Genomic DNA, 17,484 nt, shown 5'->3' on the forward strand with positions numbered 1-17,484 from the left:
ACAAGATGTTCAACTTCTGAGTGTTTTCCCTCTCCATCCCAGCATGTTACTTGATGGAGAACAAATTTTTTTTTTTTTTTTTTTTTTGGAAAAAAGAGCCTTGAGCATATTTCTTCATCAAAACCCAGTCTTTGGTGCTGAAAGTGACATATTTCTATTCACTAAACATGTTCCAAAAACTCAGAAGGTTTTTATTGTGCTCATGCATATAAACATCTATGCTCTATTCCAGATATAGAATATTCTAAGATTTAACTGCTGAAACAACCATCAGACTTAAATCAGTATGAACCTGACAATATTTTTGGTTAACTCACTGGTTAAAAGAACATTAAGAGGTAAGAAATGGCTTATATTTCACTTTCCCATTCACTGTTGAAAGTCTAACTCCCATTAGCACTAACAAAATTTTGCAGAACGTTTTTGTTCTTTTGTTTCTCTTTCCCTCTTTACTCTTTTGGCAAATGAATGCTCTCAGTAAAACCTCTAACACTATATATCAGGCAACAGAGTGTTAAAGCGCTGCTTGAGTTGTCGAAGAGTTAGTGGGCAGATATTACAATTCACTGTAGCTGTAATAGAGGGTAATGTCACTTTAAGACATGTGATACTTTAGAGAGGAGGGATGTATTGAAACAGACTACTGCTACTTACAGCACCGTATAGCAGCCCTGCTCCTACATTTTGCTGCCTTACTCTGCCCCAAATGCACCGGAATGGGAACAGTCCGTCGGCAACTATAAACTGATTCTCCTCAGGAAACTGCACGTTATCTCCCCATCACTTCAAAGGTCTCAGAGGTGACGCCAGGAGATGATTTAAAGGTGAAAATGACAAGGTTTCCACCCCTCAAACCTTGGCTCCTTTTCTGACACTACAGTTTGAATGAACCCGATGTCTTTACTGTGGAAATAGGATCGGAAGAGGAAAACATATATTTTTTAATCTTGATAACGAAGATTGTTGGGAAGCTCTTTTTTTTTTTAAAAAAAATCTCAAATTGTGGCACAGATGGATTTTAGAAAGTGTTAGATCTTTCCAATGAACACTAATAGAGTACTCTGCTCTTGGCTGGATTTTTCAGGTAAGACACCTCTTTAAGGATTTTAGATTGTGAAAGCAGATCTGGAACGTATTCAGTCATATCTAGAGAACTATGTAGGCTGGATGCCTTTTTTGGGGAAACACTTATTAACATTGAGACAACCTCTCGGTAAACGAGCAAGCAGTGAGAGCGATATGCAGGAGGCTTGGAAGTAATGCTGAGAATTAAAGAAAGTTTAAATAAAAATATATATATTGCAAATGTCAAGTTGCCGTGATCTTTTTGAGTGCTAAGATCTATGTAGGTGAAGAAATGAGCAAGAGAAAGCAGTCATAGAAATACTGTTAAGTTTTGATTTGGGTAGGATTTTTTTCAAGTTTAGATTAATTCCTAGTGCATTTTAACTGCAATTCACAGCACAGTGAATTGACAAAACACAATCACCTCTGTTTTGTCTTTCTTTAGTTTAAAGGGTATTCTGAAAAAGTCCAAAAATGCATTCATTTTAGGATTCGCAGTAGGGGTATTGCTATTTATCTCCACTGAAGAGAATACCTCTATGTTATCCTGACAATTCTGAAACAATAAGGCAAGGCATGTTGTGTACAAAAGTAGATAGTAGGCAGTGAAAGTATTAGAAAGTGAGTGTTCCGTCTGAATCACAGACTCGGCATGAATAGCATCACGCTGTTGAAAATAATGTTTTCCTACTTTGCAGTTAATTATAGTTGTCACCATTTGTCTATTATAGTCCTAAAACTCTCTTTGAAGGCTGCATCTCTCTCTTAAAACACACAAATTATCCTGTATTATGTGCATATATGATGTATAATTTTGCTTTCTGAACATCACAGTTTTTAAAAAGAGTACCAATTTCCATGAATAAAGAAGCCACGCTGGGAGGTCACTAGCAGGTCTTCAATGTACAGTTAAAATTCTTCAAGGGTATGATTTGACAGTGGAAAGGAAAAGAAAGCAAGCAACCTTGCTTCCAAAGCCCTGTGTAGCTGAGAGAAAAGCATATAGTTAACTGGATTCTTGTATAGAATATGCTTCCCTATCACTGGCTGAGTAAGGGTGATGTTTCAAGTTTGATTAATTTGGCAATATGAAATGCAGCATAAGGTGTTGTTTGAGAAATTGGACAATATGTAGCGCAGTTGAGCCTTTGTAGCTCCAAAGATCCTCGTAGGTGCAGATAAGACTGTCAAAGTTTCCGTGCCTGAGAAAAGGTATATGTTCATCCATAAATACATATACCACCTGTATATGCATATTCATCAACACTATACATCAAATGCCACAGTGGAATCTTAGGAGCAAGATTGTAAATGATGGCTTGCTCTAGGATAGATGCATACATCTTGCATTTGAAACTCATTCTGGCTGAAGACAATTCCTTCTAAGTCCAGCCAAAAAGATCAGTTCTATTAGGAGATTACAACATGCCTCTGAGAAATGATTACTTAGTTTAGAAGACAGCATTGCAATTAAAAATTCATGAGTATAGAATTAAAAAAAAAAGAACCCACTCTTTCCTTCCAGGCTTATGTCAGACTTGCAATGAAGTTAGAATGAACAGGAGTCTGCAGCTTTTCAATAGCTGGGATGACTATAGTTTAAAGATCATTGTGTAAAATAGGATTTTAGTCAGCATACATTGTTTCAAACTACCTAACTGGTAGTCAAAAACTTTATTCTGTATTTTGGCAGTCTTTGGAATTTTGTTTTGTAGAATTTAAAAAAAAAAATGAATGTACGATCTTCTGGAAACTGCTTCCCCTCAATCCTACTTCATGGCATGACCTCTGCTGGGTCATTAATTCTAGCCAGAGAAGTAGCAACGGAACATGACGTCTGAGACCTCCCTTCGCTCATCAGTGGGGCTGACTGAGCTAGGGGCTTGAAGCTGGGGGTAACCTTTTCTGTCGAATGTTCTCTTTAGAGAATGGCAATGGTCTCTGCGATGTCCTGGGTGCTGTATTTGTGGATAAGTGCTTGTGCAATGCTACTCTGCCATGGATCCCTTCAGCACACCTTCCAGCAGCACCACCTGCACAGACCAGGTAAGTTGGAGCTGGCTCTACTGCAGCCTCCTCCGGTCTCACCGCGGTCTCCTTAACAGATGGTTGAAGGCAAGTGACAGAAAGTGCTATAGTGTGGGCAGCTTGCCTTTGAATCCCAAGACTTAGCGTTGGCTGGATGCTTGGGGCGGGGGGGGGGGGGGGGGGGGGGGGGGGGCGGGAAGGGGAGTGTACCAAAATGTTTCGGAGGTATTTCTACTAATTTCTCAGAAGAGGGGGGTTTCTCTCAATGTCATCCCACCCACTTCCACACACCTTGAAAAGTAGAAGGCATTTATTTGCTTTTGGATGCTTTGGCCAATAGCAAAATATTCTGCAAAAGGTGGGATAACTTTCAAAACTTGAGGATTTTTTAGGGAAGCAAAATATCATCTTTATGTGTCTATTCCTGGGATGCATTTTTACCTAGTATAAATACTGTAATTTTGGTGTGTATGTGGCTAAGGAGTGTGTGTGTGTGGGAGGAGGGGACAGTCCCCAAACTAACTTTGAAAGTTAAGTTGTCAAGGAAAAAGAAATTAAAAAGTAACTTACTATTTCTTGTCTGATTTAATTTGCCTCCTTTCCTTTCTCCCTTCCTTCACTTCCTGTTCTTCCAGCGTGCTCTGTGGCTTTTTCCCCTTTCTTTTGGCAGTTTCAGGGACACGTTCCCTCTTGTCTGATTCCCACCTCCCCCCACCCCCCCATATTGAATATTTAGTTCCGGACGCATTTCGCTTTCTTTGTCTTTCTGTTCAAAGTGTATTTCTCGCCCTTCCATGGCCTCACTCTTCAGTCTGGATTTTTCTCTTCTTTTCCTCTCTCACCAGCTTCTTCATTGCCGTCTCCGCCCCAGCTCGATTGTCCTTACCTTCTCTTGTTCTCGAAAAGGTTCCCTCCCGTTTTCTGTTTAGCTTCAGCCTTTGCATCCTTTTACTACCTGTGCCTTCACCCTCCCCCTCCCCCCACCCTATCGTCGCCCTCTCCCGCCCCCGCAACGGTCAAGTTCAGGCTCTGGGGACCAGTTGCGCATCCAAGTTTCCGATCCTCAGTTCGGAAGTGCTCCCAGCCCTCCATCCCCGATCCAAATCCCTTCAATGGCCTCCTCCCATCCGCGGAGCTTCCTCCTGCTGCGCAGTCCATCGTCTACGCCCTTGCCTTTCCCGGGCTCCGCAGCAGCCGGCCTGGACACGGATCTTCGGTACAGTCCTCCGGCAACACCTCGCGGGGCACCGCTAGCTGCCTCCTGGGGCGCTGCTTCCAGGCTGGGGCAGGCTCTACAGAGCGCGGGGCGCAGCCCAGGGTCCCAGGGTCCTCCCAGGGTCCTCCCGCGCACCCGCATGAGGCGGCAGCGAGCGCGCCAGCCCGCTGGGTGCTGGAGCCCTGGCCACCCCGGGGGGAGAGGGAGGGGGCGGCCTGTGCTTGGAGCTGGAGCAAGGGACTGTCCCTGGGCCTCAGCCATCCTTCTTCCCCACGCCCTGGGTCAGGGAGGGAAGGCGAGGGGGCGCTGGTGCCCCTGCAGGTGGGCATGGAAACCGCTCTGCCTCTGCTGCGCGCCGGCGTTTCTGCAGCCTGTGTCCGGAGCCTGGTGCGGGCACCGCTAGACAGACGTGGATTTTGGGATCTACACCGTTACCGCCAATCACTTGATCACCAATCTGTTCTGGCCAAAACTGTCTTTGACTTGTTGCACAGTCGTACAAATACTGTGGGAGATCTGCACTTGTAATACTCAAAAATAAGAATTTATAATTAAAAAAAACCCCAACTATTAATTGTGATGTTTTAGGCACGACTCCCAGAGTGAATTCACATTGGTTGGTATAATCCTTATGCAAGTGGGTGTCATTTCCCTTGTTTTGTCCAGGGAATGGAAGTTCCGAGGGCTTGGGGGACTTGTCTGAAGCCACACAGCGAAGAGCTGCCATTGGAAGTCAGGTTGGTTTGATTCTACCACCAGAGCAGGTGTCCTCCCAGGAGGGGGAAATGCCTCTGGGTGCACGGAGTCACCGTGCCAGGTAGCTTCTTTGAGGAGGTTTGAGCCCCTTCAGATAATCTGTGAAAATTTTCATGATGTCCATTCATGGACTCATCTGAATGCAAACCCATTCTGAGAGGTGGCCAGGGCAGAACTGGTGAGTGGCTCCTGGTGAGGGGGAAAGCAGGGCTCAGGGCTGGCCACCATCTCTGTCTGTCACTTAAGGTTAGTGACATGACCTTGGGAAAGTGACTTTTCTTGTCTGAGCCCAATTTCCCATCTGGGGATATGGTAGCGGGTGTAACGAAAATAAAAATAACTTCTAAGTAAGTCTTTTTGTAAGCTGTAAAGTTCTTTATAAGTATCAGGAATATTTCTGACATCCCCTCTTAATAGACTACGAGCCTGCAAATCAGGGACGTTGAATGAGTGAAGTTTTGCTGTTCATACAGCTAAGAATTCACATAGTGAGAACGAAAACTGTTTTTTCTCTTGCTGATTTTTTTTTAAATTTTTTTTTATTGTGGTGGTACATGGCTAGAATATACCACCGAGTGCTGTGCGTCTTAGTTTACATTCTATGCATATAATCGTGAAATATACACAGTGCAATTTGCAATGAGGTTTCACATAGGTTGTCTCTATATGTAGATTTTTTTGGTGAGGGGTTAAATGTAATAAATGAACTCATGTTTTTGTAGGGTTTCTTATTAAAACATAATATCTTAAACAGAGAAACACATTATTAAGTTCTGACTGAAATTAAACTCAATATTTGTTTTCTCCATTGTCTTCCTTAGAATTTGCTTATTATCAACCCATGCGTGGTTGATCTGTGCATCAAGTACCCCGAGAAACTGCAGCACTGAAACCAATTTCAACCCCAAGTGCTTATACATTTGAGACCCATTCAGTTTCATTGTTGAAATGAAGAAACTATAAATACCCCTTTCTAGATGCAGAGAGATTAAAATGATATTAAACTTAAAGTCCAATGGTTCTATGTAATACGTTTATTCAACTTTCTTGGTTTTTCGACAATAGCTGTGAAGATTAAAGTGATAGATCTTGGCCATGGTAATATTCTAGATTATTCTAGTCAGACTTTTTAATATAATCTTCTGTTTTGATTTTAAGAGCAAAAATATGCTTTTTTCCATGAGAGTTGTGACATTTTCCTTTGTGGGTCTTAAATCTTCAGGGACACTAATGAAATGTGTATGAAAACAAGAGAGAAATCAGGGCCAGTTATCTGTGACAATCCACTCCTAAATGAGCAAATAAATAAATAAATAGCTGGATAAATGAGCAAAAAGGAAAAAACATAATCTCATTTTCTCCAATCGGTTAAAACAAGTGACATGATGAGAAAAAATGAGATACCAGCAGACCCTGAGCTTTGCCACATTTGCCTAAGCTTGAAAAATCACCTCTTTCATAAAGCAAGAGCAGGAAGACTCTGCGTGCATACCAAGTATACCAGGGCAACGTGGAAAATGACAAATCTTTCACTCAGAGCCTTGAGTGGAGGAAGAGTGAAGCCTTTCCGGCCACCTCCTCACCTGCTTAGGAATGGCTGCGCCCAGCCCCTTCCCCCCATCAGCCTCTTACAGGCAGCTTGGCTGTCCCTGCACAGTAAGATTGATGGTGTTCAGATTGCAAGCAGCCAATTTCAGTCTCTCAAGAAATAATCCACTACACTGACAGATGAGTGGAATTTGACGCGATGTTCCCCTCGTTCAGGCTGCCACACCTGGTTGGCACCAGCCCGCCAGGGTCCTGTAGGGGAAATAGTTAGAGATTTGGGCCAATTTCTGCTGTCATAACATGAAACGGAGACCATGTTTTTGTGAGACCGTGAATTTGTGATCTGTCTTCTCAATGCAGTGCGTTTGTACACAAACAGAATGAGAATATGTTAACTAGAAAACTGACTGATTTTAATGTATTCGCCTGCAGTCCCGGAGTCCTTCCTATTTTTCATATTTATAGTGTTAAGAATGCGCCATTTATTTTCAGTTACTCACTAGTTAAGGAAGATTAAAACAGTCAATCAAAGGCAAGTGAATTTTAAAATTACACAAGTAAAAATGTGCTATAGATTAACAGATTTGTAATTTCAATAATTTAATATTTGGCTAGATCAAGTTTTTATTTTGGGAACTATGTCAGAAATTACCATAACAACTTGAAGAATACTGGCACCTCTTTTTAATTTTTCACAGTAAAGCTAGAGGGAGGGCATTTAATTTAAAAAAGACAGACTAAATGAAAACTCAAAAGTGGTGTTCATTTGTTTCAGGTAATTCAAATAGACAGCTTCAACTGTTTATAATCACCAGGGTTTTGTGTAACAGGTAAGAAAGGATGAATGGTTTTTGCTAAATGTAACTTTCTAATTTAAGATAAATTTTTTTCCCCTTATGGATATATGAAGTATGACAGTAATTTTGATGGTTGCTTAATTTTGAGTGTGTGGGTGTTTGTGTCTGTGTGTGAGAGAGGGATGTCATTGAAACTTAATAAAATATGGATCATCTCAAAATTCTTTAGCAAGAAAAGATCCTTGGGATTCTTTAGTAATTTAAAATTATGTAGATAAATTACATGAGACAAGAAGTTTTAAGTGCCTAATGAATCATTTATTCTTGCATCACTTCTATTTTATTGACAGGGTGTACAGAAATGATATAGAAAAAGATTACTGAACAGAATTGTCTATGTAATTTATACTTGACCTGATTTAAAGCTGTATTAAGCAAACTATGTACATTAGTGGTATTCATTTATGACTTGATTATTACGTACTGAACATCGCCATCCATTTTAAATTGTGGTATTTTTGTTAAAATATTAAAAAGCATTCTTGTGTGCCTTATACTGATTTTTACCTTAACATTCAATATTACTTTATTGAAAGCTGCTTAAAGAATATGCACTGGAATACCAAGGAACATTACAATAAAGGGTTGTTTTATAGCGGTAATATAGAAGAAATAGTGTGAACAACCATGGTTGCATGTTGGCTTTTTAAGAATGCATACCAGTGCTAGGTTGCTAAGTGTAGTGAATTGGCCTAAGGATTGGAGCAGACAGGTTGTTATTTGGTGTAAGCTGGTGCTGCTGATAATCCATTGATCATCTGATTGATGATATTGACCTCATCTTAGAGTCAGAGTACAGCTATAGACATTTGATAAGGCCCCATGATATCAAAACCAAGTAGAGATGCAAATAAATATTTCCTGCTAACCCCATGAACTTATAAGAGAATTTTATAATGCTAAGAAATTGTTACTTATATGAGCTCAAGCCTATGGCTTCAATTCATAGCTAAGGAAAATAGATGTTGTATCATATTGCAAACAAAAATATTTAGAAATGGCATAAGTGAACATTAGCCTTTAATTATTAATGTTTTAAAGTTCATTTAAGATGACAATTTTAACTCTCTTTAGAACACTTTCAATTTTAAAGTCTGTAAAAATCTCTTAACTGTAGGGTATACCATTTTTGATAACAATTTGGCAATATCTCCCAAAATATAAAATTTGCAAATCCTGACACAATAATTCCATTTCTAGGCATTTACACTAAGAAAATTATTGGAAAAATCTGAAAAGATGCATGTGAAGGTATAGTTATCACAATGACGGTTTTAATAGCTAAAAAATTAGAGAGGAGTTTCATCTCCATTAAAAGGGGATTGGTAAAATAAATCATAGTACATCCCCACAATGGGATTTGATGTAGCCATTACAAAGGAGGACATGTATGTACATATACTCATGTGGAAAAATGCCCATGGGACATTGCTGAGTGAAGAAAACAAGGAAAAGAATACTTCAAAAATAATTTTAGAGAAAAAATCAGATTTGCATATGCATAAAAATGTCAAAAAGGATATAAACAATCTTTCTACAGTGATAGCTAAATCTGGTGAGAGAACTGGAATGACTTAATTTATTTACTTCCTATAATTATGTATGTTTTGGATTTACTTTTGGTATGAGCATATATTGTTTTTTTTAAAAAAAGTGTAAACTACTAGATATAGAGAGTTTTAATGCTAAAATTAGAAATACATCAAACAATGTCTCAGTTGAAGAAAAAAGAAGGGAGAATAAGCAGGAAACTCTCATGAGGCCCTCTTTCGTCTAAGGGCCTTAATCCAGTAAAATGTCTAGAGCAGTGTTTCTCAAATTGTACTTCAAAAAAACACTATCCCTTCAAGATGCTCCTTGGAGAACACCCATTGATGATGGCCTTTTTGGGAAGCACTCACTGTTTGGTATGTTCTCCTCTTAGAGATCTGCAGTTCATATAAGTGTATGAAAATTCTGGAAAGATCTGCAAGTAAGAAATATGATTTTGTTTAACTAAAAATTTTCAAACACTTTTTTTATTTGGGCAACATCTATAGTGCCCACTCATATCACATGTGTTGAGAAGGGTGGGCCAAGGTAATTCTGAAATACTGGCTATTCATCTTTCTATCTCTCACTTCTACTAATGTACTTGACAGATAGTAGGTGCTCAGAAAATACTTGTTAAATTATGAAGGAAAGAAGGAATGAAGATTCTGGTGGAATCTTAAACTCTCTCTTAGTTGTTACTACTTGTGTATGAGTGTTTGTGTGTCCATATATATGGATGCATGTGTATTTGTGTGTGTTTATAATTTGGAGATACCTGAAAATGGAGAGTTGTATAAACATTAAATTGTTGGTATAACATATACATGTATGTATATGCATATCTTGGATAGATATTTGACTCTATTCAATTTTTGACAGCTATTCCCGTAATGACAATAATTCAAAGAATACACTTACAAATGTAGTAAAAAATTAAATCCCTAAGGTTTTCAGTCACAGCATAAGGAGTTTTTTGTTGTGGTGGTGGTTTTGTTGTTTTTCCTATAGGTTTAGAAAATATCATAGAAGTGGTCTTGAGGGACTGAAGAGGAAGCGTCACTTAGCAAATAAGGAAAGGAATTTTAGTTTCCAATTCTTTTGATATCAGGGGAAAAAGTCACTTCATCTTTGTAGCAGAGAGAAAATAACACCAGACAAGCAATTTTTCCTTTCTTTGGGGTAAAGGGAAGATGAATTATTTTGTTAACAATTTGTATAGACTAATTGAATTCCCCAAAGATAATGTTTCTAAAGCACTTAGGGAACTCTCTTGGACACTATTTCTTTCTCCTTCTCTGAATTTATATAAATAAGATCCAGAAAAAGAAAATGATATTATCACAGAGATTTTCTCTCAGAAGATGGATGGAAATGCTGAGCAATCTGCCTGCTCGTTAAGTGGATCCTTCCTCCATGCAGGGCAGGGGTCAAACCAAATCTCCCCCTGAGTCTGATTAAAGACCTCCTACAACCTCAGATGTGCCCATTGTCCTCCTGATGCAATTACCTGCCTTTACCTTTACTATACCCTTTCTAAACCTTTTCTAGACATGCTTTCATGTTACTCAAGAATAAATCCAAGCTGAGTCTGCATACATCCAAAGGATTTTCTTATTTCCCACTTTTGTGGATGAAAAATGGGCCAATGGAGTCATATGCTTTGAAGTGTCAGCTCCCAGATTTAGATGAGCTACCACACAGTGGGGATGGGGGGAAACACTTCCATGCTCCTGAAATTAACAACAGGAAGCAGGCCAGCAGGTCATGCTTCCCATTGAATAAATATTGGGTAGGTATTCAATAAATATTTACTGATCAACTAGGCTTTTTGGCCAAGCAGTAACTTTATGTCCTTTAAAATTCAAATACTGGTGGGACAGGACCACATTAAGTCTTTTTTATATTGGGTTATGATGAGAAAAAAGCACCAGGGCAGGAGTCAGAGGCTGGGGCTTTCAGGATTTCCCTTAAGGTGTCAAATTGCAAGGCTCCAGACGAGAGGGCTGGAAGGAATCAACAATTTCCATATTGTGTCTTGTAGCTCCAAGGGGGTGATCCATGTGTTTCATAAACAATGAAGTATATTCTGCCAAATAATGAAGTTTTAAACTGCCTAAGGAACTGATTTATTTATTTTATCTATCTTATCTGATATGGCAAGACTCAGTACAAAATTGCTTTTGTAGATGTAAAAAAGCATTCTGCTAAAACTATTTGAAAACTTTGTGGATGATTTTATAGGTAAGCAAGGCAAATACCTTCATGGACCAGGCAGGTAACAGAAATTATGTGCCAGACATCAGGAAATGTTGAAGGCTGTGGCAACCCAAGAGCATATGCACATCTAGAAGGCCCAACCCATCCTTAGCTTCGCCTGAGAGATAGGTCCATTGTGAGACCATCCGATATTTCAAGGCAACCTAGAAACCTAGAATTTTATGTGTAATTTCTTTACCTTTTACATATCAGGTGGGCCAAACAAAACTTGACCTGAGGTTATGTCCTACCTACAGTCTGTCAGTGTGTAACCTCAGACAAGACTATGTTACACTCTAATATCTCATGATTCTTAATGAATTTATCCAATATATTTATGCAGATAGGCCGGAGAGAGGTATGGAGAGTAGGGCCAAAAGGAGATGTTCTGCGCACATGTGTCTTGGCCTGCTTGAAAACTATGCCTGTGGCTTAGCCCTTCCCTACTTATACCCAACAGGCTGAAACACTGGGTCTCTAAGCCTCTTGTCTGCAGCTAAATGGTATCACTGGGGCTCTGATTAACAGAAAGCCTCTGTACAATGCAGCCAATGGTCTAATCAGAAGTCTCACTCAAATCTTAGCTAAAAATCAATTAATTTTCTTATAGATTCAGATTGGAAGAAATGATAACCAGTAAATGTAATAAAACAGAGGGAGACAGCAGGCAGCATAGTGATGCCTATATAAAACTCTTAATCTAATACTTTATTAAAGTTCTCAAAATGTAGTCTGCAGCCCAATAGTAGGTTATAAGTTGATCTTGAAATCCAAGGTTTGTCCTTTTTCTTTTTGTTCTTTTGAGCAAACAATTTACATTTTCATGTGTATTCATTTTGTGTATGAATAAAGGCAACTTTTTAGTAAACCAACTGAGTTATCATTCTATTGGAAGTGACATGTAACTAAGGTTTACTGAGCTTCCTTAATTCAGTATTCTACTAAGAAAACTGGCTGCCAGCTCTTGGAAACATTGCAAACTTTCTGTATGCAAAGAATTAGAATTCATGCAATTTTGGGAAGAATAATTTGTTATTGGTGTATGATGATGAGTGTTGTCTTGAGTTGTTAGCAATTTTCAATTGCTGTGGTCTTTGCTTTTTAATTATAAATTAGTGTTGGTTTAGTTTCATCATTACCAATTAAATTTGCTGTGGGCTGTTTGGTTAACCCTATAGTCCATAATGATGCATATTTGCATATTTTGGGTTTCAAATTTGCTGAAGACTACATTTTAAGACATTTCTGGATTGTGGTTCAGAAAAGATTTATCTATATTCTTATTGCTAAAACATGTATCGCCATGCATCACATAAGGATGTTTCAGTCAGCAACAAACCTCATATTCCACAGTGTTCCCATAAGATTACAATACTGTATTTTTACTATACCTTTTCTATGTTTAAATACACAAATACTTACTGTTGTGTTACAATTGCCTACAGTATTCAGGAAAGTAGCATGCAATACAGGTTTGAAGCCTAGGAGCAAGAGGCTATACCATTATAGCCTAGACGTGTAGTAGGCAAGACCATCTAGGTTTGTGTAAGCACCCTCTGTGATGTTTTCATAATGATGAAATCACCTAACGATGCATTTCTCAAAGCAGCCCTGTCGATAAGTGATGCATGATGGTATATGTAATCACCCTAAAGTTTGCTTGTATGGTGACATATAGTGACATTGTTTAAACACTGCTTATGAACCTCTGCAACATATTCTCATGGTACATAACTTCTTCTTTTTTTTTTTTTTTTGTCTTAAGGACATTGTTTTATAAGAGCATGATAATAAGTTCCTCTTATAAAAATAGTGATTCATAAAGTTTATTTCCTTGAGTATTTTTCACTGGGAAGAGGAAATATGTAGGAATTGAATGTTTTACCTCCTCTGGATGCTGTGGTCAGGAAAGTTTGAACACCACTGTTCTGCAAAAAAATTGTAACTGGAGACCAGCCCTTTATAAAACTGTGAATTTAAAAATAAAAGGCATAGGAAAAAACAAAAATAAATAAAGCCCTTATTCTGAAATAAACTGATAAGATATAAGACTTGAGAATGTGCCATTTGGAATCTTCCCAGATGAGGTCTTATTAAAATGAATTGGCTTTGTAGCTTCGTACATCTCTTGATCTGATGAAAATGCAAGATGCCAGATACTGGACAGGTGCTGGAGAATCTAGGTCACTGGGTGAACATTTGTAGGGCAACATTTTTGACAGCTGCTCCTAGGATCACTTAGAAGCAAGAGCAAATTTATGGTGTGCATGTTGCCAATCTGCATCCTTCAATCTATCACAGGCCTAGGTGAATCAATCACAGTGATTGTTCCCACAGAGCCTAGATATGATTATGGAATCTTTCTCAATCCTCCTCCAGGCACTGCCTGTCAATTGATTGACACTGGCATGCAAAGTGAGAGTCTTTGACCATCCCTGATGTGGGTTAATTGGCTACCTTCGGAACCTCTCTTCTATCCAAAAAAATGTGTGTCATGAGATTATTTTCATTAAAAAAGAAAAAAAATCAAATTTTAATTAAATCAAATTTAAAGAGCCACATGGGTCCAGTAGCTACTGTTTAAAATAGTACAGCTTTAGACAATTCTGTCAAATTCTGAGAGTTGTGGAACTGTCTTTATATTACCTCCAGAAATTTCTGATTCCTAACTCCATGTCTAAGATGCAAAGCTGCTTGTATTCTGGGCTCTAACTGAGCAGGGTGCTACGTAATCACAAAGCAGGAAGCAATCCATTCTGAGCAGAGAAGGTTTGGGAAGCCCTCGTGAAGTGGGTATTTTGTATTGGGCTTTGAAGGTTGGGTAGGAAGTTAGCTGGTAGGAATAGGTCAAGGGTGTTCTATTCAACTCAAGGGAACAGAATGAGTAAAGACTTAGAGGCTGGCAAGGGTGATACTGTAAGTCAGTGAATCTGGATGGCTAGAGGCTCTGCATTAGTTAGAGAAACTTTGTATTCATTCCAAGTAAAGCGAAAGCAAGACTTTTTTTCTTAGTTACTGTTTCGCAATCTAAAGGCTGCCTTATCAGTGCACACTGGTGATCACAGATGGAGAGCTAGAGGTAAGATGGATAGAAAGATCCCTGGTATTACAATGAGAGTCTCTATGGAAAACAAGTCAGCTAATTATCAATGACACAGCAACCATATTCTGGCCAGACTCTCTGAGCCCCATGAGGCCTTTCACATCTTTGAATTATTACCTTGGTGCAATAAAAGATAAACTATGTCATGACCATTGATTTTAAGTCTGGTTATTATATTAAAGGAAGCTGCATATCTCTATCCATCTCAAAGCCTAAGGATGATAATTTTTATTTTTAACATACAACAAATTTAATATATGATGTTCAACAAATGTCTATTGACCACCTACTAGGTGGAGAGAACTACACTTTCCTAGTAGTAACAGAAATGACACTGTATGATAATCACTTCTTGAACACTGATTTTCCCACCACATCTCGAGCTTGGTAAGGGTAAGGATCCCAGGGGTCTGGTAATGCCTGAACAGTATCTGGTACATGGTGAGGGCCAAATAAATATTAATACTTGCCAAATGAGTGAAGAAATGAATGATCTTAAGCATTTGATATTTCAGTTACTCCTCACAATAACCTTGTGAGGGAGACCATCTTTCCATTTTACCAATAAATAAAATGTGAAAGAATAAGTTAATTGATTTGTTCAAGGTCATCTAACTTGGGAGTGCAGGCTGGGACTTCTGCCGGCCTCTGAATAATGGCTCGGTTTGTTGAGTGCCTGTTGTGTGCAGCCCCCAGTATGGGATGTTTCTTGTGATAGGACAATTTGGTCTGGACCACAACCCTATGTGGTCGGTACTGTTATTCCCCATTGTATAAAATACTGCAAAATGTGGGTAATCATCATAAAGGTAAGAGGAAAACTTAGGTTGTGCACTGACTCTGTTTCCATTACAACCTAGTACTGCTTTCAGGAATATCAGCAAGTTAGTCAATTGAAATTATAAAATAAATTTCTATGTTGAGGAGCATTGTGTAGTGTTAGCCAGGCATATGTTCCTTGGGCTTGTAGCTTGGTCTATATCATGCAATACTTTTGAGTGCTGGGGTTGAATAATGTTTGAGTCTTAATTTCACTGCAAACACAGTCCTGGCCGAAAGCATGCTTTCTTTCCTTTTTGAATTAACAGCACCTCATTTTCAAATGTTGTTTACAGGGATGTTGTTTCCCAATAAATTCTTTTAGACCCTTTTGTGCTCCAGGCAGAGAAGCAACAGCATAGGATAAATCTACATTTATTAGACTCGGTCTTAGTGTAGATTTTTTTGGTTTACTTAAAATGAAGTTATAAATCATTCACACTGGAAAAGAATTCTCTCCAACTGCAATTTGACTTTTTCATAAGATTTTGTGGCATTTATCATGTTGATCCTTTATGAATTATCTAGAATATTGTAAAATGGGTTGACCTTTCTGGTAAGTGATTTGATCATTTTCAAGCAGTATCTTTTAGCTAAAATACAGAACTTGCTGTCTTTCAAATAAAACTTGCCAGACCCATAGCCCGACAACATGTTAGGTAGTAATTGCTTATATAATCAGACCTGAAATTTCCCCTTCCAATTCCTGTAATTATTGAAACAAACACCTTCCTCTGTTTCAAAAGTATCCTCATGGCCAGTGTTGGCAAATTTCTGACACACAGCCCATTCTTCCTATGGTGACGTCATTACGGACATTGCTAATCCATCGTGGCACACTTTATATTTGAACACAGATTCAACCTCTGAATCCTTCTAAGCACAGTGTTCCAGTCATTGAGTTACTAAATGAGGTAGGAATGATTTCAAAAACAGCCACATAAGCCCTCCTCGGAACAACCATCATCCAGCACCTACTATGTGCCACATACTGTGCTGAGTGCCTTATGTGGACCTAGCTATTTAGTTTTGAGATGAAACACGTTGTCTATCCTGGTTTAGGCTGTTCTTTTATGTAATTCAGTTGTCCCATCAGGGTGGGGTCATGTTATTCATTTGAAAATAATGATTTAAATGATTAACCAATTTAATACATGTAAAGTACTTTGAATGATTCCTGGAACAGGGTAAATAACCTATAAGTGTGACATCTACCTACATCTTTGGGAATTGGACATAGAGTTGATTTGCTCACAGGTCTTCTACCTGACCTCACCCTCTTTGCCATCAGTGACTCTTGGCCTGAGGAGTCTGTAGGGGTAGGGCAGCTTGGTATACCAGCCAGACCAGGAGTTTACACCCTCTCTCTATAATTATTATACTTATTTGCTCTAAGTGTGGGCTAGTCAGTGTGACTCTCCCTGCCTTACCCATAGAGTGTGGATTCCTGGGTATAAGATCCCTACATTTAGGTTTCAGGAAGAAATAGAGGTGATGTGTATTCTACACCTGCCATACAATAGTTGTCCAGGACATGAAATACTGTTATTATAATATATTGATATGTAAATATATGAATGTCAGAGCAAAGATGGGATAAATAAACTGCTTGATACTAACACATACATTCATGGTATGTGTTATTGTATAAAAAAACATTCACATAGAAATTTGACAACTTGGACTTATTTATTCACTTATGATCACATCTGAGTCTTCTGATAACAAAATCCATATACTTAGTACAGGCAAAAGACAGGGATTTTATGGTTAATCTCTATAGTGGAATACATAATAGTTAGCCATGAGTTCTAAGTCAATATGAACAGGTCAATACTTACAGTATCCTTCCTTCTGAAAGCACATTGTATATGTAGTTACCGATGAAGGTGCTCTAATCAAGAAGTTTGGTGGTGTCTGTGTGATGCCAGCTAATAGGGAATTTTAGTTAATTAATTTGAACATGTGACCAATAACTAATTAAAGAGAAACCATCCGAACGTTAACATGTGTGTTTTGTGACTCTCAGACTGGATTAAAACCCTATTGGAATGCTACTAAGAGAGCTACTAGTTAGCTGAAATCTTATACCATTTATCCATACTTCTTGAGTTTTTTTTTTTATTAATTATGTTGTCCTTACAATAATCCATCACCTTCTTATCATAGGACTCAATCACAAAAGGAAGAAATTCAGGTATTTACTGACAAACACAACGATACCTAAATTTTTATTCCAGAGTACTGTTTGTGTTTTTCAGCTACGCTGTTCTGTATACCCCATATTTTCTACTCTGAATACA

At 38.5% G+C, this 17,484-nt stretch overlaps 1 protein-coding gene across 1 annotated transcript in view; it reads left to right on the top strand.

The window, feature by feature from the left end:
• Positions 1–637: 637 nt before the first annotated feature.
• The window catches only part of TAFA1 (TAFA chemokine like family member 1), a 490,144-nt gene continuing 473,297 nt past the window's right edge, over positions 638–17,484 (top strand). Inside the window, exons 1-2 of the mRNA XM_069473783.1 lie at positions 638–1,084; positions 2,991–3,111. Of these exons, the coding sequence (XP_069329884.1) occupies positions 2,994–3,111 (118 nt within the window). The 5' untranslated portion in view covers positions 638–1,084; positions 2,991–2,993. The remainder of the gene's footprint in view (positions 1,085–2,990; positions 3,112–17,484) is intronic.

The sequence above is a fragment of the Eulemur rufifrons genome, chromosome 7 (genome assembly GCF_041146395.1).
Source record: "Eulemur rufifrons isolate Redbay chromosome 7, OSU_ERuf_1, whole genome shotgun sequence".
In the NCBI taxonomy this organism is placed as follows: Eukaryota; Metazoa; Chordata; class Mammalia; order Primates; family Lemuridae; genus Eulemur; species Eulemur rufifrons.